Genomic DNA, 26,045 nt, shown 5'->3' on the forward strand with positions numbered 1-26,045 from the left:
ATCAAGCTGGGGTTATTATTGTTTTGAGGGTATACCGCGAGCCCAGGGCAAGAGCCTGGCATAGACCTTTGAGGGCAGCGCACTGAGCGCAGGCGGTGATCATGTCTTCACCAAGAAAGCCTGATACGGACTGGAATGCTCGATGGCATGATGCGGAGCGAACAACCTGGCACTGTGCAGCTGTGAATGAGTAAGTGTGTGTTGTTCTAACACAAAAAACTGAAAAAAGCCTGAAGTGATGCGGCGCTTACATGCATTCCAGACAGTGGGTAATAAAGACCTGCCCCAATTCCAGAAAATACGGTAGCCTGATCTACCACATGCGGAATTATCAGAAAGTGTGCGTAGTATACAGTAGGTGCAGATTTCTGTAATCCACCCGTGGTCCGAATCATGTCCATGCTAAACAAGTGTACAGTCTTATCAGAGAACCGTTATTTTCCGCAGTATAACTATAAGCCGCACTGGAGTGAAAGCCGCACCCAGATTTTTTGTCAGGAAACACAGGCATCTACCTTGTATATAACGGTTCATTTGACCATTGCACCTTGATCCTTGAAGGGTGGTGGCATTCCTACGGATGCGGAAAACTCGGCCTCTAGCCGAGTCTGACGCGAACCGTGAAGTATTTGTGAGCATCATAGTAAAAGCTTTGTGTGGGGTGGATTACGAGTGTTCAGCTTATACTCCGGACAATGCGGTATAGTACTTACTGTAAAAGCCATATATATAACGAAGTGCTAGCTCTAACGAGCTAACGAGGAGAAATCTGTCGTTAAAATAGAAATCGTTATACAGAAATCGATACATAATAATTATACTGTCCTATTGAGCGTTGAGAATAAGTGAGAATCGTTACCTTTGGTACACGTAAACCAGTCGATTTTGGGATATCGTTATATTATATGTGTCACGATCGGACATAAACGAGGGAAAATAAGGGGGTCTAAAATACTATTACTACTGCACTCCAGGGCAGTTCAACGGTGGCTGTGATCACAGTCCCTCGTCTCCGTCGTGAGAACATCAAAAACTCATCATATCAAGTGCTATTATCGAAAACACTGTAACGAGAAGAAGGTCTAACCGGACACAACTTCCATACCAAAAACCAGAAAACTAGACCAAGAAGAAAAACTGTTCTCCGCTCTAAAAACACGGTAAACGATTATGACGTAAGGCGTCCAAAAGGAGCGAGAGTTTGAACTCCCGTTTGAACTTACAACAGATATGGCTGTAACTAAGTGTAAGAGATAGTAGGGGTCAAAGCATGCATACGCGAAATGTGTACAATAATGCACGACGTGGGAAATAGTAAGTTCATGACTGCGCAGTCATGACACTCCCGAGGAACAAAAGAAACAAACTATTTTACTGTGACATTGAATATTAAAAGACAATGGAATAGATACTGTCTACATACATACATACGTAGAAACAAAGGTGAAAGCTACAGACACCAGCTCAGCCTGCATTTGTGCATTGAGCCTTTCCTTTGCCTTCTGGGCGGCCATGCGCTGAGGCCTGCTGCTAGCAACATCAGTGCTGCCGTTGTCGATGACATCAGTGTTCTCCTTCTCCTCCGTTGCGGTCACTTCTAGCGGGTAGAGGTGGTTGATCGGTCGGTTCAGGATGGAGTTGGTCGTCTGTACTGTCGCCGAACGAGTCTTGCCGTCCTGCGCGCTGTCATGCAGTTCACTGATTTTTCCCATCTTCCACATTCCACGTGGTAGCTGGTCGTTCTTGATCATGACCATGTCGCCAATCTTGGGATCAGTGGTTCGGCTCCTCCTGAGACGATGGTTGATTGGCTGTCGGCTGCGAAGTGCAAGGATATAGTCATCTCTCCACAACTTCCAGAACGTGTCCAGTGCAGCTTGCTGCTTCTTCTGCAGCGACGTAATAGTAGCGACTGGATCTCGTTGGGGCATGTAGTCATCTGACTGGATATCGTCAGGAAGTCCCAGTGAGCGAGTTGGGGCAATGAAGTGGTTTGGCGTGATGATTCCATCTGTCGACTCTGACGGTACATACGTCAATGGGCGTGTGTTGAGCATTGCCTCAACTTCCGTTGTGATTGTGTTGAACTGCTCGTAGGTGAATCGACTGCGGCCAATGGCTTTGTGGAAAGCTCGCTTCACCAGACCAACTAGTCGCTCATAGAAACCGCCTTGCCACGGTGCAAACTCAGTGGTGAAAACCCAGGTTACCTTGTGTTCTGCAAGGTAGCAGGCCAGCTCAGGGCAGGTTAGGATCTTTTTCCACTTCTGATCGAGGTACGTCTGTGCCAACTTGAACTGTGGCGCATTGTCTGAGATGATCTTGTCAGGTCGTCCTCGCCTGGCAATGAATCGTTTCAAACAGTTGACGAACTGGGCCGTTGTTAATCCCATCACTACTTCCAAATGAACCGCACGGGTTGCCATACAGGTGAAGAGGCACACCCATACCTTCTGTGTTGTACTGCTGATGTTGACGCTGAATGGGCCGAGATAGTCGAGGCCGATGTACTGAAATGGATGAGACTGCTGTACTCGTTCTGCTGGTAGCTGTGGCATCTGGGGTAGACGGAACGGTTGCCCTTCGTGTTTCTGGCAAATGACACATTTACTCAGAACGGCTTTCACAGCTGCTCGCCCTTGTGGAAGCCAGTACTTCTGTCGAATCTGGGCAAGTGTGTGAGACACTCCGGCATGAATGAGACGCGCATGAACTTCCCGGATGATCAGAGTACTTAGCTTACTGTGTCGGGATATCAGCATAGGGCGAGTCGCATCTTCAGGTAGCTGAGCATTGTCTAGCCTTCCATGGCATCTTAGCAGTCCTTCAGCATCCAGGCGAAGTCCGAGCTGGTCTTGAAGGGGGTGACGAGTACCGCTGTCTATAGCTTTGAACGCATCTGTGAAGTTCTGTCGTTGGTGTTGTCTGATGATGATCTTCTCTGCGATGCTGAGATCACTGGCTGCTACGTACTTGGTGCGCGAAGCATCATCAAAGACCATTGCTGCGAGGGGAATCTTTGGCCGTAGCTTCTCTCGTGTGCTGCTACTGACCTTGCTCCAGATCTTCTTGCCAATGAAACGGAGGCAGATTGCTGTAGTCCTCAAGAGCGATCTGAGGGATGAAACACGTTGTTCTGCTGCCTGAAGCGAATACGTTTCTGTGCTGTCGTTGATGACGGCAGCTGTGTTCCCAATTGTAATGAGAGGGGTGTGGTGTACCCGTGTACATCGTACATATTTGCACTCTCATGTTTCTTATTGTGCTACTGCATCTCCTTGCATGGACGTGCGTACAACCTTACAGCATACTACTCATACTATGCATGCATGTGTGTACTCCGTGCCCATAATCGACAGTGCATGTCTCTTGTTGCTGGTCAGTCTTTCCTTGGTAGTTTCCTGACGAGTCGTCCTCTCTCAGTCCTTCGTTGCATTATTCTATTTCAATATAACTAATCATCACATAGACTTGATGATACCACATGGCGCAGTGAACTTGTTTTAGTAGCAGTTTCCATTAGTCTTTCTCAGTCCTGGGTCTTGCTAGTACCTCTGGCGTTTCGTCTCTCAAATATAGTGAAATAATTATTTGAAATTTCCGTTTCGGCATGGCGGAATCAGACACACCAGTACTCAGCCCTGACATTGCTGCCCTCACCCAGCTCATGAGACAGCAGATGGAGACCGCCGCCACCCGCGAGCACCACCTGACACAGCTCGTGGAGCGAACTTTGAGGAGCATTTCTCAACCTCCACCACCGCAACGTCCACCCCCAGCCCCACCGGCACGAGATCATGTACCTGCGGCGAGACCAGTTTCGGTCGATCGCCCTATGTTACTTGCCTCTGCCTCTCTCGCAGAGTTTGCCGCATGGGAAGGTCTTTGGCGGGACTACGCCCGGTGCCAGCACCTGGATTCCCAGGACAATGCCACCAGAGTGGCAACGGTTCGTCAGTGCCTGGACGAGGACCTCCGGAGATTTCTTCGTGAGGGCACAATTCCTCTGGCTGACAACCACGACGACGACGATCTCATCAAGGCTGTACAGGCATACATTCGCGGCCAGCGTAACCCTCTGCTGGACCGGATCGCCTTCTATGCCCGCCAACAGCAGCATGGAGAGTCCTTCGATCAGTACCTGACTACCCTCAGGGAGATCCACAATTGCTGCGATTTCAGCGAAGCTGCACTCTGCAATTTCTGTTCAAGCCGAGTATGCCGCCAATGCCAGCAGGGACAGCGTACCAGGTACGACGAGACCATGCGTGATCGCCTGGTTACTGGCATTCTCGACACGGAGACACGCCATAAGCTCCTTGCCACTACCGATCTAACGTTGGAGAAAGTCATTAAATTGTGTCGAGCGGAGGAGGCAGCCTCTCGGACGAGCAGCAGTATCCCCGGCACTAGCTCCGTCAATGCTGCTCGGAAAACAAATTATCAGCGGTCAAAACACGGCAATAACCCGCGACAGCAACAGGCGTCCGCCACGCCATCGCAATGTCCGAATTGTGGTCGCACTCCCCATGCCAGCAAGTCGCAGTGTCCTGCACATGGCAAAAAGTGTAGCGGCTGCAAGATTATTGGACATTTCCAAGCGGTGTGCAGAAAATCCCGCAAACCGGCTGACCAGTCCTCGCAGCGCACGCTGGGACGACTACAGCTCCGCCGCGCTCAGTGTGATGCATCTCCTACGGTGCCAGTCGACACGCAATTGTGCACTGAAGCTGACGCTACCTCCCTGGAATGGATCCCCGATACGGGAAGTGACATTGACGCTATTGGCGTCGATCAGTTAGCGCATCTTGGTGGTTTTGTGGAGAATCTGGCCACAGACCATGATAATGTGCATGCTGCCAATGGTGAACGTCTCGTTTCAGCTGGCAAGATCTCTGCCACCCTCACCATTGGCTCGCTCAAGCATGATAGCACCATCCATGTGTACCGTGGACTGCGTGAACCCCTGTTGTCACGCCAATCGCTATACGCCTTAGGCCTCTTACCAGACGGCTGGCCCAAGCAAGTTGCGCGTGTTTGTACCAGCAGCACACCACCTCCAACGGCTCCCGTTGTGACGACCGGTCTCGTGAACAGACCTGACCCTAGCAAGCTGGCGCAGATCCGTGCTGACCTACTGCGAGAGTTCGCAGACGTCTTCGACGACACGACATTGAAACCCATGTGTGGCAAGCCAATGGACATCATTCTCGAAGATGATGCGAAACCTCACCGAGTCTACACAGCTCGTCCTATCGCACATGCCTACCGTGAGCAGGTGAAAACCCAGCTCGACAATATGGTTGAGGAAGGCATCATCGAGACAGTGTCAGAGCCGTGCGACTGGTGCCACCCCATTGTTGTAGTCGACAAGAAGAATTCTAGTGAGAAACGTCTGACTGTGGACCTTCAGTCTCTCAACCGACAAGTGAAGCGTCCCACCCACCCCATGCAGAACGCACGTGATGCTCTCTCTGGCATCGGCACAGCCCGGTGGTTCACCAAGTTTGACGCCCGTCATGGCTATTGGCAGGTGCCCCTGTCTGAGTCTGCCAAGTCTCTCACTACGTTCATCACGCCGTGGGGTAGATACCGATTCTGCCGGAATCCACAAGGTCTTGTGTCCGCCGGCGATGAGTACAACCGCCGCACCGACGCAGCTTTCGACCGTTTGACCCATCTCATCAAGGTGGTGGACGACGGCCTCGTTCACGATGAGTCATTCTCGGACCATGTCGCTCACGTCCGTGCCGTTCTGACCCGTGCACGCGAACACGGAATTACTCTCAGTCAAAAGAAGTTTGTCTTCGCCGCTGCTGAAGTCGAATTCTGTGGGTTTCATGTGTCGTCCAACGGATACACCGTGCCAGCTGACAAGACATCCGCTCTTCAGCACTTCAACCTACCCACCAATCGTACCGACCTCCGTTCCTTCCTCGGTCTGGTGAATCAGTGTGGAGAATTCACCCCACGGATATCCGAGCTCGCAGCTCCGCTACGTCCGTTATTGAAGACCACGAATGAGTTCATGTGGGATGATGTCCACACCGCGGCTTTCAACGCCACAAAGTCTGAACTGATATCGCCGCCGACTCTCTCGTACTACCGTGCTGGTGACGACCTTCGGCTAGAGACCGACGCCTCTGCCCTGAACGGACTTGGGTTCGTGTTATGGCAACGCCAAGATATCCAGTGGCGCATGCTGCAGTGTGGCAGCCGCTTTCTCACCGACGCAGAGACACGTTATGCCGTCATAGAACTGGAGTTACTTGCTGTGGTTTGGGCTGTCCACAAGTGCTCCCTCTTTCTGTCCGGCAGCCGATTCGATTTGTTCACTGACCACCGTTCATTGGTCCCGATTCTGAACAAGTACACCCTGGATCAGATAGAAAATCCACGTCTGCTACGCCTCGCACTGAAACTCCGGTCGTTTCAACTCGTCGCGCACTGGCGCAAGGGCAAAGAGAATGCGTTTGCTGATGCACTGTCCCGTAACCCGGTCGACAAGCCGACCAGTGAGGAAGAATTCGGTGAAAGCTCAACGCTCTCAGCACCAGCCATCAGAGCATGTCTCCGCCAGGACGAGGATGGCCGAATTGCAGACCTCCGGCACTGCGAGCTCTTGGACGCTGCCCGTGCCGATGATGACTATCAGGCCCTTCTCCAAGCCGTTCGTGAAGGTTTCCCTGATGATCAGCGCGCCGTCCACTCAGCTGTGAAACCGTACTTCACTATCCGCGAGCATCTTTCAGTCGACGGTGATCTTGTCCTGAAAGGCCAACGTGTTGTGGTCCCGCGTACCCTCCGCCCACGTGTGCTCCAGGATCTTCATGCCTCCCACCAAGGCCTCAACCGCACACAGCGTCGAGCTCGACAAGTCGTATACTGGCCACATTTGTCTAATGACATCGCCCAAGTCGTTCGCAGTTGCGAACAGTGTCGCTTGCACGCTCCGTCTCAGTGTAAGGAACCGATGCGTGTCACCGCTGACCGCCGTCCCACCCTGCCATTCCAGTCAACCAGTGCCGACTTATTTTCCTGTCAAGGCTGGGAATACCTGGTTTACGTCGACCGTCACACTGGCTGGCCTTGCATTGCCAAGATCGGCCGCACTGCATCTTCTGCCGATGTGATCCGTGTGTTCCGTGGCTGGTTCGCCGACGTCGGTGTCCCCAGCATCCTCACCACTGATGGTGGTCCGCAATTTTCATCACGTCGCTTTGCTGAATTTTGCACCCGATGGCAAGTTCAGCACTCCACGTCTTCACCTCATTATCCTCAATCTAATGGCCATGCCGAAGCCGCCGTGAAAGCGATGAAATCACTTGTGTTGAAGACCACGTCCGACGGTAACTTGGACGTCGATGAGTTCAGACGCGCATTGTTAGAATGGCGCAACACCCCCCGAGAAAATGGTCAGAGCCCAGCCCAAGCACTGTTTGGTCGACCATTGTCCTCCTTTGTGACAGCTCATCATCTCAGCTTTGCTCCTGATTGGCAAGCCAAAGCCACCGATGTTGACAAGCGCTCTGCCGCTCAGTCTGCCACCCAAGAACAGCATTATGATGAGTCTGCCCGATCACTGTCCCCACTTCGCATTGGCATGCGGGTTGACATCCAAGATCCGCGCACCAAACTCTGGCGCACCACCGGCGTGGTCGTCGCCATTGGTCGCAACCGGGACTATATGGTGAAGTTACCCAGCGGCCGTGTTTACTGGCGCAACCGTCGTCTTCTCAAGCCTGCCCCTGCCGTAGCCCCTCCCGCTCCGCCTGCAGACACCTCCCCGGCTGAGCCCGCAGCACCGCAGCAGCCTTGTGTGCAGCAGCCTCGTCGTAGCCAACGGTCTCGCCAGGCACCAGAGCGTTTGAACATTTCGTCCACAGCATCTAAGTCCTATGCTTGACTCTACATACCTGTACCTCACACTCTTGCTACAAGTAGTTGGTATTGGTATCACGCTTCATTAGTGTTTACTTTCTTTTCTGTCACTTCTGTTTTTTCCTTCTCGTTTATGTGAGATAAACAGCTCCGATTTTCCGCTTGTTTATCTCAGAAGGGGCGTGTGGTGTACCCGTGTACATCGTACATATTTGCACTCTCATGTTTCTTATTGTGCTACTGCATCTCCTTGCATGGACGTGCGTACAACCTTACAGCATACTACTCATACTATGCATGCATGTGTGTACTCCGTGCCCATAATCGACAGTGCATGTCTCTTGTTGCTGGTCAGTCTTTCCTTGGTAGTTTCCTGACGAGTCGTCCTCTCTCAGTCCTTCGTTGCATTATTCTATTTCAATATAACTAATCATCACATAGACTTGATGATACCACAAGGGGAGCGTCTCTCTTTGTCTGCTTCTGCAATGTCTTCTTGCGTGACGATCAGTTTTCCTGTTGGCCAGTCCTCTTTGTCTCCTGCTAGCCATGCAGGACCCTGCCACCAGAGAGAAGACGCCTTCAACTCCTCTGGCTGAAGACCGCGTGTTGCTATGTCTGCAGGGTTGTCCTGGGACTGAACGTGACGAAACTGTAGCTGCTGATTGGATTTCACTTCCTTCACACGATTGGCAACAAATGTTGAGAGATGATGGGGCGTTGTGAGCCAGTGGAGAACACACTTGGCATCAGTCCAGAGGTATGTTGGGATGTTGTTCTGAAGTTGAAGCTGGGATTGGATGAACTTGACCATCCTGAATCCGGTGACCACGCCGAGCAGTTCCATACGAGGAATGGTGACTGATTGCTTCTTGGACGGTTTGTTGGCTGACGGGGTCAGTCGGGATCTGGAGAAGATGAGATTCACCGTGTACTTGTTGGAATCCGGAATCTGCACTTGGAGGTAAGCTGCTGCTGCATATGCATCCTTGGATGCATCTGTGAAGATATGTAGACTCATCGGTTGACTTGCACTCGCAGGACCAATGAACCTTGGAATGGTGACGGTCGTCGTCTGCCGGAGTGCTGATTGGATGTTGTCCCACTCCAGGAGCATTGGTGCGGACAATGGGGCATCCCACTCCAGACCTTCCTCCCATAGCCGACGAAGGTACCGCTTCCCTTGCAGTGTAGATGGTGTCATCAATCCGAGTGGGTCAAACACGCTTGCCACTTTGTTCAGCACGCTGCGCTTTGTGACTGGACCGACTGATTTCTCATTGATGCTGTTGGACACGGCGATGTTATCTGCTTTGCTATCCCACTTGAGCCCAAGGACTTTGGTAGATGCTGATGGCAATCGGTCGATTTCCTGAATCTTGTCCAACACTTTGTCGGAGTTGGAGGTCCAGTCCCGTAGGTTCATGGATGCATCTGAGAACAGCTGCTTGGCTTCCTTGTAGAGATGAATACCTTCTTCTGGGGAGTAGACCGTGGTTATTAGGTTGTCCACATACAGATCACGTGCAATAGCACCAGACACATCGGTCTGGGCCTGTGTGAGGTGCAGCTGAATGGTAGCAGCGAGCAGAAATGGGCTCGAGACTACACCGAACGGCACTCGACAGAAACGGTACGCTGTGACATTGCCGTTAACCTTCTCAGGTGTGGTACAGTCCTTGTACCAGATGAATCGGGTGACGTCCCTGTCACTTGGCTGAATAGAAATTTGAAGAAATGCTTTCTCTACGTCAGCGCTAATCACAATTGGCTTGAGACGGAAACGCATTAGCAGGCCGCAGAGGTCAGGGAGTAGCACTGGGCCACGGTAGAGGCAGTCGTTCAGGCTTGGAGATGTTGCACTCGCTTTGGCTGATGCATCATACACTATCCTGACCTTTGTTGACTTCGCTGGTGTCACAACGGGGTGGTGTGGCAAATAGTGTTGTTTACCACTGGTTCCGGAAAGTTGAACTTCTTCAATGATTCCCTTAGCTAGCTGCTGTCGGATCACCTTGTCATAACTCTCGAGCAGCTGTCCGTCTGTAGCGAGTCGTTTGGCCAGTGATTTCATTCGGCCAAGGGCTAAGCCGTAGTTGCTAGGAAGTTGATCTTTGGTGTCATCAGGCTTCCATGGCCATTGGATGGAATACCTGCCATCGGAATATTCCGTTGTCTTGCGAAATTGCGCCAGTGCGATTTCGTCATCATTCGCGTAGGGTGAATCCTTGATTCCGATATTCTCCAGTTGCCAGAATTGAGACAGTACACTGTCCTCTGTGTTACGGTTGGAGACGCTTGCAGCTCCTGAGAAAATCGAACCGCTGCTGGTAACCACCAGGGAGGTCGTGTCATCATTGCTGCATTCATCCGGTAGTGAACTGCAGCCGGTGAGCAGGTATCCAAATTCGGAGGAGACTAGCTTGAGTCCTGATGGCAGTGTGATAACATTATTGCCCACCAGTTGCCAAAAGTAGTCAGCACCAATTAGAAAGTCGAGGTTGACAGTTTCCATTGCGTGAGGCACAGAATCTGCTAGCGCTGTTGGAGACAGCTGTTCAAGAAATGCCAAGTCGGTCTGTTGCACAGCTTGTTTCACAATTGGGTTGGTTATGGTAGGCAGAGTATTCACCATTATCTGTGCCATGTTACCGTCTCGGAGGTTGACAGCGAGTTGGAACGATTGCGAATTGAAGCTCTTGGACTTAGTTGCTGCCATGGTGTTCAGGTAGAGCCTCTCTTCATTCTCGGCTGGTAGCTGGAGTCGTTTAGCTAGAGCTGCAGTGATGAACGATCGTTGGCTGCCACTGTCCAGTAGTGCGTTGACCATGACCTTCTTCCCACAATGGTCAGTCACGTTACACTTAGCGGTTTGCAGCATGGCTGATTGAATAACTGCTTTCAGTGTTGAGACGCTCGTGGTGGCTAGTTCCGTGGTTTCATCTGGAATTGCCGCCGGCTCTTGGCTTGGCATCTCTGCCGGTGACAAAGCTGCGATTGCTGCTGTCTGTGGACTGCCATTGGCCAGTGAATTTGTTTGCTGGTGTTTCGGAACTTCGACTGCTGGATTATATTGTTGACCCTTCTTGGGACAAATAGCACGACTGTGGCCTGTTCCGCTACAGTGGTAGCAATTTCTACTACGGTGTGCACAATTCCTTGCGATATGGCCTTCTTTGAGGCACACAAAGCACCTACGTAGGGACAACAGTTGATCCTTCCTGGAATCCAGTGTTGAGTAGTTGGTACACTCATCACTGAAATGGCTTGACCGACAGAAGACGCAGGACGGTTCTCTTCTGGGGCTTGCCTGGCTGGATACGAATCCCATTGTTGGTGGACGATGGTGTTGTTGCTGGTGTCCATGTATCTTAGGCTGAGGTGTCTGGCTGATGTTGTCGGTGAACTGACGAACTGTGTTCTGCATTGCTACATACTTCGCTAGCATCTCCCGTACTGTTTTGACCGTCCATGGCACAGTATGGTCGGATCTCTGCTCCTCCAGTTTGCTGACGAGCTGGAACGGGAACTTCGAGAAGAGTTGCTGAATGAGGACGCGCTGAGTATCAAGGTTCTCTCCCTGAGCTTCCAATTGACGAAGGAGTTTCTCCATTTGGTCAATGGTAGCCTTCACTTCAGTAAACCTGTTGTTACATTGTGGCAGCTGTGCCAGTTTACGATACAGTGTTGCCACTATCAGCTCAGGCTGTCCAAATTTGTCCTTCAGCATCGTAACTGCGATAGGATAGTTGGCTGCTGTTATTGGAATGCCTTCGATGGCTGCTGCGGCGACACCCGTCAGGACGCTTTTGAGGTACGTGAATTTTGATACGTCCGGCAACGATTGACGAAGACCAACAGAGGACTCAAATGTCTGCCAGAATTCTGGCCAGTCCATGATGTCTCCATTGAACTGAGACAGTTTCAGCTGAGGAAGTTTCACCACTGGACTGGAGCGTGCAGCTTGCATGGCTGCTACTGCTGCCTGTGCCGCCACCTCAATGGTGGACAGCGTTGTTGGTGTACTGTGTATGCTGACACTTGACGATGCTCGTCGGATGCCATCTACATTGATCATAGCTGGAGACTCGTTCTGGTCTCTAGGATCTTCTTCCAGCTGCACTGCTGTTTGTTGATGCGCCTCCTCATCAACTACTGGTATGTCCTCAGTGGCACTGGCACTACTGGTGGTGGCATCCACTGAAGTCACTGAGGCTTTCTGGTGCTGTTGCTGAGCAGCCAGAATGGCGGATTGGGACTGACGCTTCACTTTCTCCTCTTCAAATACGACTTGGTCGACAGCTATCTGGGCATCTTCAAAAATGCGCCAAGACACATTAAATTCACGCTCCCACTCCTCTTCTTCGTCGTGTACACTACATCTTTCTAAGTCGTCCAGAACATTGAAAATCTCATCCTGGGTGAGTAGTATTTCTCGTTTCAACTGTACAGCATCGTCAATCTGGGGCTGAGGCCTCTTTGGATCGATCCATACTTCCACATAGCTTTCTGTTGTTTTTTCCAAAATGTACGCAGTACATGCCCTGATGCGCTCGTATCTTCGCATGCACCGGCGTCGACGCTTCTGCGCGTCCTTGATGGCCTGCAGGCCTTTCTTCTGGGAGTCATCTTCCTGACATGTTGTGGCTGTAGCACAACCTTCAGTGGCTTCACTAGTACGATTAGAGTCTTCACTTGACATCATATCCTATCCTGGTCACAGCACCATGTCACGATCGGACATAAACGAGGGAAAATAAGGGGGTCTAAAATACTATTACTACTGCACTCCAGGGCAGTTCAACGGTGGCTGTGATCACAGTCCCTCGTCTCCGTCGTGAGAACATCAAAAACTCATCATATCAAGTGCTATTATCGAAAACACTGTAACGAGAAGAAGGTCTAACCGGACACAACTTCCATACCAAAAACCAGAAAACTAGACCAAGAAGAAAAACTGTTCTCCGCTCTAAAAACACGGTAAACGATTATGACGTAAGGCGTCCAAAAGGAGCGAGAGTTTGAACTCCCGTTTGAACTTACAACAGATATGGCTGTAACTAAGTGTAAGAGATAGTAGGGGTCAAAGCATGCATACGCGAAATGTGTACAATAATGCACGACGTGGGAAATAGTAAGTTCATGACTGCGCAGTCATGACAATATGCGCCTCGTTAGAATAATGGCTTTTACAGTACTAGGTGACGCTTGCACGGTATGTTCGATGAGTGCGTTCTTTGCAATGAATGGATGCTTCATACTAAAGTCCTGGTCAGAAAATTTCGACCTCATGAATAAAAATTGTGACGGGCGCTACACTGCCCTAGCACCACACACACTATTCATTGCACTTGAACGCGACGTGACGCTACACACTTTGTTTCGGGTGACCCGACCGACCGATGTTTTTAGCGCCGACCGATTTATTGTTCTATTTCACATGCATTCATGCATGTTATGCGCATCATACGCATGTACATTTGCACATGTATGTGCGCACACTTCGCAGAGTGCCAGGCCCAAGGCTCTTCCTTCCTGGCTCTGGCTAGACATTTCTGTCTTTTGTTTTGAGTTGACTCGATTGATTCTACACTGCCCCAGCACCACACACTATTCGTTGCACTTGAACGCGACACGGCACTACTCTACCGTCTACGTTATACATTTGGTCGAGTGTCACTGGCCAGAACTGTAGTTCATGTATCTGCTTGCACATCCTTGGTGGAGGCGTACGTTTCCTGTTGAATTCGGTGGGGTTGGCTTTCAGCACACAACAAAGAAACTTGAAGAATCCATCCAACTTCTTGGGACCGGCATAGGAATCGCAATCGAGCGCAACCGAGACATTCAGCTTCCTGGCGTCATGGCAATGCCTTGGCCTGGTGCCCAGTTGATCGGTGGCGATTACTTGTTTGACAGGCTATGGTAGCTGCAATTTGAACCCCGTCCGGAAGCCATCAGCGGCGTTAGGCACGCTACGGTACACTATGGTATTGGCAGTACCACGTTTTGGCCAAGCTAACCGGATAATTGATAAAAACAACCTCAACTACCCTCAATTAATGAATATTTAATGCAAACATTTTTGTACCAGGCCGCACCAAAAAAGTCCTTTGTTTCGGGTAACCCGACCGACCGATGTTTTAAGCGCCGACAGATTTATTATCCTATTTTACATGCATTCATGAATGTTATGCGCATCACACGCATGTACATTAAATTTTGTACATGTACGTGTGCACATTGGCTCCAAGCCACTCAGCAGAATCATCCAGTCTGCTAGGTGGAGAATGTTTGGCCACATGCTTCGACTAGACACCTCATCCCCGGTCCAGCAGGCTATGTCAGCATACTTTCAGCCAGGAAGCTCAGGGTTCCGAGGCCGCCCGAGAACAACACTCCCGCGATCCATCAACAACGACCTGAAAAATTCCAGATCCACAAACTCCCTCACATCACACGAGGATCTAGTTGCACTGAGGCAGCTCGCCCAGGATCGTCGAAAGTGGAAGGAACTAATGTGTGCTGTGTGTAATGGCTGAAGTTATACAATTACACTAGATACCCTTAACAATAATAACGGATACAATTACACTAGATACCCTTAACAATAATAACGGATACAATTACACTAGATACTCTAGATACTAGATACTCGGTACTCTACATACTAGATACTCTAACAATTTTATCAAACATTATGATAATTACCACATCAAATGCTGCGGAGACCTATCCAGAATCGGCAATATGCTGGCCCTGGCCTGGAGATCTGCAACTATAATCAGCTTCTACTTTGCAACACTAACGGATTAGTCCCCTTTGTCGATTGATGGATCAATCGGTAGATTCGGCTCTGTTTTTCTTTCCTTTCTTTCTTGTTTTGAATTGTACGTTGAACTCATTGGATTTCTTTGTATTCTGTATCTCGTTATCGTTATATTTCCCTCTAGCCCTCTCGCTTAGGATGAGCTTTCTTTTTTATGGCAGCTTAAGCGAAGGCTATATACCTGCTTTATGCAGGTTGATGCCAACGCGAACAAGCAAAATAATAAATAATAACGTGTGCACATTTTGCAGAGTGCCAGGCCCAAGGCTCTTCAATCCTGGCTCTGGCTAGACATTTCAGTCTTTTGTTTCGAGTTGACTCGATCGAGTCGGATTTGTTGCACGGTGGTTGTAGTTGCCAAGTGTAACGTTGTCGCCAGCAACATGTTTTAGTTTAGAACGAGGTCTGTTCCAGTGTCCAGGAGACGACCAATCAGCTACGTTCCCGCCAAGTGCCTTACCAGAGTTTGAAGCCCGCTCAATCGTAATTTTACTACTCTTTGATGACGCGTTCAGGGCCTTGGATTAGTTTAAAGCCCGCTGAATGTACTCTAAGCAGGTGCGTACAACTTCATGTATGCATCATTTTTAGTACGGTGCAGATAATGAACTCTGCTGAAAATGTATGGGGTACTATTAGACAAAACGATTGTGCCTGCAGTTTCCGACGGCCGGACTGTGGTTAACAGCTGTTGGAAACTCGTCAAAGCAGTGTTTGCTTCCTCCACCGAAACCGGGTCAAGCTGCAAAGGTGCTGACAAGAGTGAAAATGTTGGACTTCATTTGGAGTGCGTACGCCGATTCTTTTTCTTTACTTTGGAGCAACATGAAGCTGTAGTTCCTAGCCCGCGATGATCGTTGAACGATGCGTTTATGAACAACGACTCGGAGCTCTGCTCTGCTCTGTGTCTGAGTATGACCAGTTTGACTGTTCCTAGCGGTCTCAGTCTCTATCGGCCACACATGTTTTTGTGTCTGGGCGGTGTACTGTACACATGTGCATACCGGTCTGCCGTGCATAAAGAATATCAGCAAAAAAAAAAAAAGCCGGCCGACCGACCAGAATTTTTCTGGCCATGTTGCCCGAAACAAAAGGCTTTTTCGGCTCGGCTCAAGATATGATTTTGGTTCTACATTTTGAAATTTTTCCTCATGGGAAGTTCCCAGAAGAGTATTTGAGATGATTGACTGTCCCACCCTGAAATACCACCCAATGACCCTGACTGTGATTATGCTTAAAGGGGAAGTTAAGGCAAAAATCAAATTTTCACCAGTTGTAGTCTTCGGGGTGCTGAGTTGAATGGTCGTGGTCCGAGGAAGCTGAGACGCTCCCTTCCTACTTGAATCCCAATCGAACTCGCGCACTTCCACCGAAACTGGGTGACTGCGCCCTACTAGATGGGGATTTGTATGCAAAATGTCACTAAAAGCGCCATTTCGTTCTTATAAAAGCACGGATGACCGCGATTGGCCCATATGTTGTAGTCTTTTGGACGCTGAGTCGACTGGTTTTGGTCCGAAAAGGCTGCGATGCGGCGTTCCTCCTTTATTCCCAATCGAACATGGTTGAACAAGCGGTCACGTGCTCCTGCGTACACCAGTCACCTGGTCACCGTGCCTGCAGGGTACAACTTACTAGCCTGTTTGACCTTTTTTGGGTGCAGTCCTGTCACTCGAGTTGAACTCGAGTTGAACCTTGGTGTGAAAGTTGTCACCTGCTGGCGTGGTGACCAGGTGATTTGGGCACCCAGGACCACGTGACCGCTTCTTCAACCATGTTCGATTGGGAATAAAGGAGGAACGCTGCATCGCAGCCTTTTCGGACCAAAACCAGTCGACTCAGCGTCCAAAAGACTACAACATATGGGCCAATCGCGGTCATCCGTGCTTTTATAAGAACGAAATGGCGCTTTCAGTGACATTTTGCATACAAATCCCCATCTAGTAGGGCGCAGTCACCCAGTTTCGGTGGAAGTGCGCGAGTTCGATTGGGATTCAAGTAGGAAGGGAGCGTCTCAGCTTCCTCGGACCAAGACCATTCGACTCAGCACCCCGAAGACTACAACTGGTGAAATTTTGATTTTTGCCTTAACTTCCCCTTTAATCCGTTCTCTTGTAGATACTTGTCATGCAATCTGAATAGAATGGACGGCCTTCCTCCTCGAGTATGGTACTGTACGTGTTTATTTGCGTTCGCAAGTACACGCGGGCTACAAGCCAAATTCTGATAGAAGCGAATGTGAGAATGGGGTGGGATAAAGGGGACTAGGGGGGAGGATAATGGTCTAGGCTGTACATTGTGTCATCTATGACAAAGGATAATCTTGATTAGAATTTGCTGGCTGGTTTCGATCTCTATCTGGTCAGCTGCGGTTAAGTGGTGGTATATCACTGGTCAACTGCAAATGTCACACTGGGTTGAGTCAAGCCGATGATGACAGTTAATCATGTACATGTACATGCCTGCACTACAGCATGTACATATACAGCACTGCTCAATGAAACCCAGTCAGGTCACTCTCAAGTACGTGCCTGGCATTGCGCAGCCCTAGGCCTAGACCTGCAAACACTGGGCTGCGAGATGGTGCAAGGGGCAAATTTCTAGTGACGCGACTGGATTTCATCGAGCAGCACCGTAAATCTGCCACCAGCTGATGCTCACAGCTGCCACATTCGTCTACTGCTACCATTCTCAGATATACTGCATAAGTTAGTTCACACTACACGCGTTATGCATAACCGCTAGCAGTGCTGCATTCTCACGCTTCTTTTCATATTACTCTAGCTATATAACTGGTTGTTTTAGTGATTCTTACTATGTGACGATGTTCCACTGATGATAGTCACAAAAAAACGTTCTGGAATTGTTTCATTTTAATTGTTTATACATGGTTATGAGTGCACAATTGGTATTTTGTCATTGCTATTTTACAACTGATGACTATTCTATCCTGCTCCTCTGTTCCCCATTGGTTCTTGCCTGCAGACACCTGATCAAGTATTATGACCGACTTCTGGAGGGAGCTAATGCACACCGGAAACAGTTGAATGTGTTTGTACCTCTGTGTGGCAAGACTGTTGATATGATGTGGTGAGTGCAGACTGCTTGATGCAGGCTCCCCCCCCCCCCCCCCCTGCGTCTCTCTCTCTCTCTCTCTCCTGCTGCTGCTGCTGGTGTCCCATTAGACATTTAGATTACGCTGAGCTGAAAATCTGATTTCTCAAAATTGGCGCATAGCACGCTCTTCAACCGGTGACTGGGTAAGTGACATTTCACCGGATTTTCTTGTTCTTTTTCTCCACTTGCTTCTACTACTTGTCACCTGTCCCTGTAGGCTAAAGGAGCGTGGCCATCACATTCTTGGTGTTGAACTAGTGAGAAAGGCGTTGGACGACTTTGTATCTGAAAACAAGCTGCCCTCGACGGTATCTTCTGTGAAAAATGGTGATGGAGAGGAGCTTACTCTTATCAAGGTGGGTTTAAAAAATGATCTTCGATGTCGTTGCGAGGACTCGTCATATATTGTCAAATGTCCAGATACAACTTTTGACTGGCAGCTTGTTTGAATTCTTTTTTTGCCACGTGTGTGTGTGTGTGTGTGTGTGTGTGTGTGTGTGTGTGTGTGTGTGTGTGTGTGTGTGTGTGTTTTGTGCCATTTTTGAGCTCCGGTTTTTTTTAGAAGTTTTCTTCCACGGGCTGGTCTCCAGCTCCGGCTGGGGCCAGCCCAGGTGAGTTATAGACTCACAGTAAGTAGAGTAGCTGTGCTGAGCGAGGCAGCCGTCATCTTGCTGCCGCGGACGAGGACAATTCAGCATCGACAACATGGTCACCTCGGATATGACCACTCGCGCTGACCCTCGTCCGCCTGAGCGCGGAGGAGTTGCAAACCCCCGCTCAGAGCTTAGCTTGCAGCATGCACCAGCCGCTCGGAGGTTCGTGCTGTCTCTGGGAACCTGGAATGTGAGGACTCTTGTTGAGTCCGACGGCGACGTGAATACGGCTTCAAAATTTCAAAAAAAATCAAAACATTTGTTGCGGGAGGAGAAGAAATTGACCTGGTTTGTCGGCAGCTTGGACGTTTCGGAGTGGACATCGCAGGCCTGCAGGAGACCCTTTGGTTCGGCACGGCTCAGTACAGCGTTGGCGACTCTCTCGTGTTGGCGAGTGGACGCCCTACTCCAACGGCGGATGACTCTGGACGTCGTGGTGAAGGTGTGGCGATAGTGCTGCGCGGAAAGTGCAAAGACGCCTTTGTCAGCGGCGGTTCGGAATGGAAAGGACACAGCTCGCGACTTGTCTCCGCGAAGGTAAAGTTCGAATGTGGTCGTAATCGTTCAGTATCTTGCATTCATATCGCTGTTGCGTATGCACCAACATTCAGTAGATCACGTGAGGAGAAAGCTGCGTTCTATGAAAGTTTGCAGTCCTTCCTTGATAGTGTACCCAGGAGTGACCAGTATGTCATACTCGGCGATTTCAATGCTCGTGTTGGTGTTGGTACTGCTGGAGACGAGTGGAGCCGCGTAAGGGGTACACATGGACATGGCGTCATGAATTCTGCTGGAGAGGATTTACTAAACTTCCTGGCCAGAAACAGTGGGCTCATCTGCAACACCTGGTTCAAGAAGAAGGACATCCACAAGCACACGTGGCACCATCCCAGGTATAGGCAGCCTCATTGTATCGACTACTGCATTATTCCAGAGTCATGTCAGCGTCAATGTCTGGATTGTCAAGTTCTCCGCTCTGCGGAGTGTGACACCGACCATAAGTTCCTTGCCATGAGATACCGCTTGGCGGCGGTGCCCAGTTTCCGCAGGCAAAGTAAACCAGCCAACAAACCCATCGCTTCCGCAGTCCTAACGGCTCCCTCCAATGATGAAGTGCGAGCAAAATATTCCACTAGTCTTGATGCTGCCTTGGTTCAGAACTGGCCAGATGAGCTATCTGTGGACGGATGCTGGGCTGCGTTGAAAACTACGGTGGCGGACGTCGCTCAGAAATGCCTTGGCAGAGAGCGGCGCAAACAACCAGACTGGTTCCTGGACAATCGACCGAAGATTGAGGCTGCCCTCCGTGAGCGAGACGATTGCTACCGAGCCTGGATGTCGACCAACAGGGCAAGTGATCAGAAGCTGTATAAGAAGGCCCGAAGTTCAGCTCGCCGTATCGTTCGTCAAGCAAAGCAGGACTGGCTGAGAAAGCAGGCTCGGGACTGCGAACGCTTTAGTCTAACATCTAAGGGAGGCTGGGAGTGCATCAAGAGGATCCAGACTGCACTTGATGGATTGCAGCCCCGCAAGACAGCTGCTATCAAGAATGCGCAGGGTGTTGTGTGCGAGACACCAGAGGCAACAGGTACGCGATGGCGGGAGCATTTTGACGGTGTCCTAAACGTGATCAGTGATTTTGTCCCAGATGCCATTGATTCCATTGGGCAGCTACCGATTCGGCTTGACCTTGAGAACGCCCCAGCCTGCAGCGAGATACACCGTGCTATGCGAGCTCTTCAAAATGGCAAAGCATGTGGCCGATCAGAGATAACAGCGGAGATGCTCAAGTGCGGCTCTGAACTGGTGCCTAGGTTGGAGATGTTGTTGGCTGAAGTTTGGCGGACGGAAAGGGTTCCTCAGGATTGGGCAGACGCCATCTTAATCCCAATTCCCAAGAAAGGTGATCTTAGTGACTGTGGTAACTGGCGAGGCATCGCGCTTCTAGACGTGGTCGGCAAGCTGGTGGCAAGAATAATAGCGGATCGCCTGCAGCTGGTTGGAGAGGAATACCTGCCTGGCTCCCAGTGTGGTTTTCGCCGTGGTAGGGGATGCTCAGACATGGTGTTCTCAGTACGCCAGGTTGCCGAGAAATTGCATGAGCATTCATCAAAGGGCTTTGCGGTGTTCATTGACTTGCGCAAAGCATACGATTCAGTACCTAGAGCAGCCATGTGGAGGGTTCTCTCCAGGCTCGGCGTGCCGGATAAGCTGATCTCCATCATTCGGTCGTTCCATGAAGGCATGTCTGCATCCATTCGTCTCGGCGCAGATCTGCTCGACCCTTTCCCGGTGGGAAATGGCCTACGTCAGGGATGCACTATGGCCCCGATCCTGTTCAACTTATTCATGGGTGCGGTTGTGGAAAAGTGGCATGCTACCATCGCCAATGACGAGGATATCGGTATCCAGGTGTCGCAGTTTCGCAGAGACTACTTGTTCAATACGCGTCTCAGAGAGTGTCGCAGGGTGACTATCACGGAGTGTCAGTTTGCGGACGATTCGTCACTGTTCGCCAAAACCTACGGCGGTGCTGAAAGGGCCTTGGCCACGTTTCGACAGGTTGCAGCATCTTTTGGCCTGTCAGTCAATCTGGGCAAAACTAAGTTCATGCCTATGGGCGTTGGTGTGGTGGCGTCGGATATGTTGCCTTTGGGTGGAACCGTCGAATGCGTGGACAGCTTTCGCTATCTTGGCTGCCAGATCACTCCTGATGCTAGGAGTAGCTTTGATGTCTCTCGCAGGATCGCCGCAGCTTCGGGTGCATTTGGCGCATTGAAGAAAGCTGTGTTTGCGAACTCGGAGTTTCCTATCGGTCTCAAGCGTGTTGTGTACGGAGTCACTGTGTTGGCAGTACTCCTCTATGGTGCTGAGAACTGGACACCGAGGCAACGGGATCTCCAGCGTCTGGAGTCGTTTCACCTGCGATCTATACGCATGGTCCTGGGCATCAGTCGGGCGCGCCAGATGGACGAGCACGTGACAACCCTTCAGGTACGGCAGTGGTGGGGTGACATGGAGCAGGTCTCTGACAAGGTCCGGCGCCGTCGTCTCCAATGGCTGGGCCACCTGGCTCGCATGGATGACCGTATTCCCCGCCAATTGCTCTTTGGTGCCTTGCCGTCTAAACGACCTCCACATGGCCCCCGGAAGAGGTGGAAAGACCCAATCAAACATGACCTGACGGCGGTGTCCATTGGCATGAATGAGTGGCTTGAAACAGCAGATGATAGGTCTGAGTGGAGAACCAGGTGTCAGGATGGAGTCTACAGTGTGGTATGCTCCCGTGTACAACCTGCCGTGAAACCACTCCTGTGTATGGTCTGCACACGCCGTTTCAGCCGTCCTCAAGACATCGCTAGACATAGTTGCACCTCCCGTCGCTCCGCAAAGGCAAAAAACAAACAGTGAAACAGCCGTTCACGTCCCGCCGGACTCGCAGGGCCTCATGCCGCGTCCCGGAGACAGCACTCCTCCAAGTCGCCCCGTTTGGGGACACATAGCCAATCGTGGCAGTGGGCGAAGGAAGGAAGGAAGGTGTGTGTGTGTGTGTGTGCGTATGTGTGCATTGACAGTTGTGTCTGTTCACATCCTCTGCGTATCTCTCATTATGATTATGCACTGTTCAGGCCGGTGAGAAGAGCTCTATCTCCCTGTTCCCATCAGACTTGTTCAATGTAGACTGGTAAGTAAGACCGTGGTGCACGGTGGCTGTGTATCAAACACCTGTGTCCGCTCTACTGAACCATACATCAAGCTGATTGGTGTTACATGTACATGGTACAACAACCCTGATAAGACCTTCTTCCATGGGCAGCAGGGAGGTGTAGTTTGCTACTTGATCACCCTGATCTTGACCCCCGGGGTTGGCCTATTAGCTGGGACACATCCTATCTAGCTGGGACACATCCTATCTAGCTGGGACACATCCTATCTTGTAATCACAGATTGTAGCCCGTGCCACTTGCATACTCTATAGTATATTCTGAGCGCTCCGAAAATGAAAATTTATTCTAACGTGGGCTGATAGTGACTGATACCCGGTTGTAGGTTTGTGTCGCTGGATCCACTTGAGACAACCGTGTGCTTTCGATTTGTGGTCCCTGTGGCGCTTTGTCACAGTGTTTGCCGTGTCGTTAAGGCAGCCGCGGTGTATGTTACTTTTGAAACAATACTGAAGTCACTTCATTGCAAACTTGAGTTTTAGATAAGAGAATTTAATGTTGAGGGTTTCCTTTTGTTTGGTGATCTCTAGATGATGTCCGTAGTAATGGTTTACTGTATTACTGACATATTGATGTGTTCTTTATCTGTACTGCCTGCAGTGTTGCTCTTGGCCAGGTAGATGCGGTCTGGGACAGAGGTTCATATGTCGCACTGGAAGCAGAGTTTCGTCCCCGGTATGGAACGGATTATTCATTGTCTACACACCATGTTAGGGACCGTTTACCGCAGGCATACAAACGCCGCCCACACACAACCACATTCTTCACAGACCGGCACTGCACAGTCCTACCCTGCAGAGTTCTGCACTGCAAGACCCTGTGCAGCTTATACCCAGACACAGTCATGTGATGAGTATTATGTGACACATGTTTATTGTAGGGTAGACGTGGAGTTCTCTTTTTCATACAATGTTGTATGATGCGTGTTTCACAGCAGCTCTCCCATGCAATGCATGTGTTAGCCACGTGGACAGAACGGGTGCACTGCAGTGTTCAGTCGCATCCATATGCCCCCTCCCGCAATTTTTCTCATACAAATTTCTAAGAGATTGGATAACAAACGCCCGATTTCGGAAATTTATACACAAAGTGATTACAGATTTTATGTTGTGTAATTGCTGGCCTAACGGTTTTTTAAAACCAGAGGTCCGGGCTTTTGAAACACACTTGTTGCTATGGTCAGAATTGACAATGGGCTAGCATCTGCACCTTATCCATCAGTGTACTGCTGTGTTTGGTAATGGACCTGTGGTCTTTTCGTTTGTTCGGTATCCTAAGTTATGCAGATTACATGGCTTCAGTGGTCAAACCTGGAGGTCGTCTTTTGATGGAGACATATGACTATGTGCAGGCTGAACATCCTGGTACGTCCCCGATGTGTGTGTGTGTGTGTGTGTTTGGGGTGGGGGCTACCACTTAAGATCTGCATCTGCTCCTTTGATTCTAGAGGGTGCGAATGCGGAAAACTCGGCCTCTAGCCGAGTGTCACGCGAACCGTGATTTTGGGATGGGGAGGGGATGGTGGAGAGAAGAGATATCGTGCACATCCATGCATATGTTGCCCAATGTTAGAAAGGGGGCGCCTAAGGCCAACATTAGACTCCGGCAGAGTTAACCAGGTAAATATGCTGATGTCTTTACTACCAAACCGTGAGACCCTGACCTGCAGCAATTTTTTCTCAAACAATTTTTTATCAGGAAATACTGCATATGTGAAAGTATGATTTACATAAGCAAACCGTATGACACATCAAATGAAAAACTTAATAATAAAAAAGAAAAAAATCGTACCAGTACTGATGAGGCCTTTATGGCCGAAACACTTTGCTGACTGCAGCATTGGGTAATAAAAAAACCCTGTTTTCTTCTGGTTTTCTGGCAAACTGAGTAGTTTCAAATTTGGACTTCACGGAGAATTTCAAAGTATTAGGAAATTAGAGGCCACATGCCACGTGGCATGTGGCCTCTAATTTCCTAATACTGAGTAGTCTTAGAAGTATTCGGAATGGTGCGACTATAGTCTTGGCCACAGTCTAATTTGCCTTTTTAATCCCAGTCTAGGCATTTTGTGCAAGAAATATCTTGCGCATAATACAGTGCTGCTCAATAAAATCCAGTCGCGTCACTCAAGTACGCGCCTTGCGACATTTCTCAGCCCAGAGTTCGCAGGTGTAGGGCTGCAGAACGCCCGGCGCGTACTTGAGCAGCAGTGAGTACATTCTGTGTGCTAACACTCTGTGTTGCGTTCTTCTATCTAACGAGTCGAATAGTCTAGGCCAGCCCCATTGAACAGAAACGTCTCTTCGCTGAGGTATCTTAGCGTTCCAGGATTACTATACTGTCTTGTGTCTTGCAGGTCCACCGTTTTCTACTCCTAATGACGAAATCGTTGCTGCTTTTGGTACGTTGTTCGCCTCTTTGTCTTGGTTTTCTGTTTGGAGTTTTGCAACATGTTGACTTGTGCAAATCCAGTCGATTTATCTTTTTCACGCTTCATTCTCTCCCTTATTTGAAGAGGCTGCATGACTATATTCTTACCAGTACTGTGCGCAATGTCGCATGTGTCCATGCGTAGTCGCTTGCATACGTGTGTTCCTCTGTGTGTGTGTGTGTGTGTGTGTGTGTGTGTGTGTGTGTGTGTGTGTGTGTGTGTATGTGTTGTGCTCCTAGGAAGCAATTTCACCGTGGAGTTCTTGATGAAGGAGGATATTCTCAAACTCTTTCAGGAAACACTCGGATATAAACTGAGAACATTTTGCGATCGAGGCATGGCATTGCTAGTTCGGAATGGCCATGCTGTTGAAAGTGGCATGGAATGAATGCTCATGTTCTTCACCCACCCTTGAACTGGTCGAGAGTAGTGTTTCCCCGTAAGAACGAACACTTGCACTATCTTGAGTCGATGGTACGTGCCGGAAAGTCTTCACGGAGACGGAAGCAGAGTAAATTGAGAAACGTAGGATGTTTGCGATTCGTAAGAACAGCCAGTAAGATACTTGACTTAGTATTCCGATCAGAGTGCTACAATGTTTGCTGTATGAATGCCATGGATTTCCTAGCAATATTTAACCTATAGAGCCCCACATTCTCACACAGCTTTTCATACAGCGCTACAAGACCCACCCTCTCCTGGCATATATACCCGCATGGTCGGCACCCCATCCTCATGTTGCCTGATGATTGCGAGAGCATGACACTTGAAGTAGCAGCAAACAAGCCTTGATTGTCCTTGTTGTTCTGTAATGATATAATTCTGATTTACCGTGTGTCCATCCACGGTCCAATTTATTGCTACAGCTCAAACAGTGTGTTACTCGCTTTACGTTGACTGTCAGCTGCGATAGCCTATCTCTAGTGGATACTACTAGATGGCACATACACATACACGCGCATGCATCGGACCAGTGTGCGCGCGTGTACACACACACACACACGTGTGCAGTGTGCATGCTACCTTCCTGATCTTCTCCTCCACACTGCTACTTTCAGCTACTAGTAATTCATTCAATCGGTTTCTGCCGCGGGCTTGTTTATCTGTTGCCTTGCAGTTTGACTGTTTCAAAGACCAAGTGTTGGTCCTACAGTATCCGTTAGTTCAACCTAAAGTATCTCTTCCACATTAGCAAGGCGGACGGTATATACTGTATAATACACGTAGCACATAGTCTACATGACATAGCAGATCATAGTGTGTAATCAGTGCGGCAGATAACTAGCCATTTCGGTTGGACAGTGAGCTACCAATAGTATGTGGTCTCGTCCGTGCAACTGCAAGCCAGATTTACGGCAAATAATAAATGCGGGTGCATGCTGTGGTCTTGGTGACCATGGTGACAGTGG

General features: G+C 49.7%; 1 protein-coding gene across 1 annotated transcript; it reads left to right on the forward strand.

Annotated features, from left to right (window-relative positions):
- Window positions 1-86: 86 nt before the first annotated feature.
- Window positions 87-25,713, forward strand: LOC135811476 (thiopurine S-methyltransferase-like). The gene is made up of 8 exons (XM_065324717.1): window positions 87-190; window positions 17,696-17,800; window positions 18,045-18,183; window positions 22,110-22,165; window positions 22,806-22,880; window positions 23,484-23,569; window positions 24,562-24,606; window positions 24,876-25,713. The coding sequence occupies exons 1-8, from the start codon at window positions 102-104 to the stop codon at window positions 25,022-25,024; spliced, it is 744 nt and encodes a 247-aa protein (XP_065180789.1). The 5' UTR covers window positions 87-101; the 3' UTR covers window positions 25,025-25,713.
- Window positions 25,714-26,045: the final 332 nt, after the last annotated feature.

Source organism: Sycon ciliatum, chromosome 3 (genome assembly GCF_964019385.1).
Source record: "Sycon ciliatum chromosome 3, ocSycCili1.1, whole genome shotgun sequence".
NCBI classification, from domain to species: domain Eukaryota; kingdom Metazoa; phylum Porifera; class Calcarea; order Leucosolenida; family Sycettidae; genus Sycon; species Sycon ciliatum.

Bases quoted from the DNA above. Each gene is read 5' to 3' on its own strand.
- LOC135811476 (XM_065324717.1), top strand. From the start codon at position 102: ATGTCTTCACCAAGAAAGCCTGATACGGACTGGAATGCTCGATGGCAT. The intron at 17,801-18,044 runs GTGAGTGCAGAC...CTGTCCCTGTAG, and splicing joins AAGACTGTTGATATGATGTG to GCTAAAGGAGCGTGGCCATC. The intron at 24,607-24,875 runs GTACGTTGTTCG...TTGTGCTCCTAG, and splicing joins CGAAATCGTTGCTGCTTTTG to GAAGCAATTTCACCGTGGAG.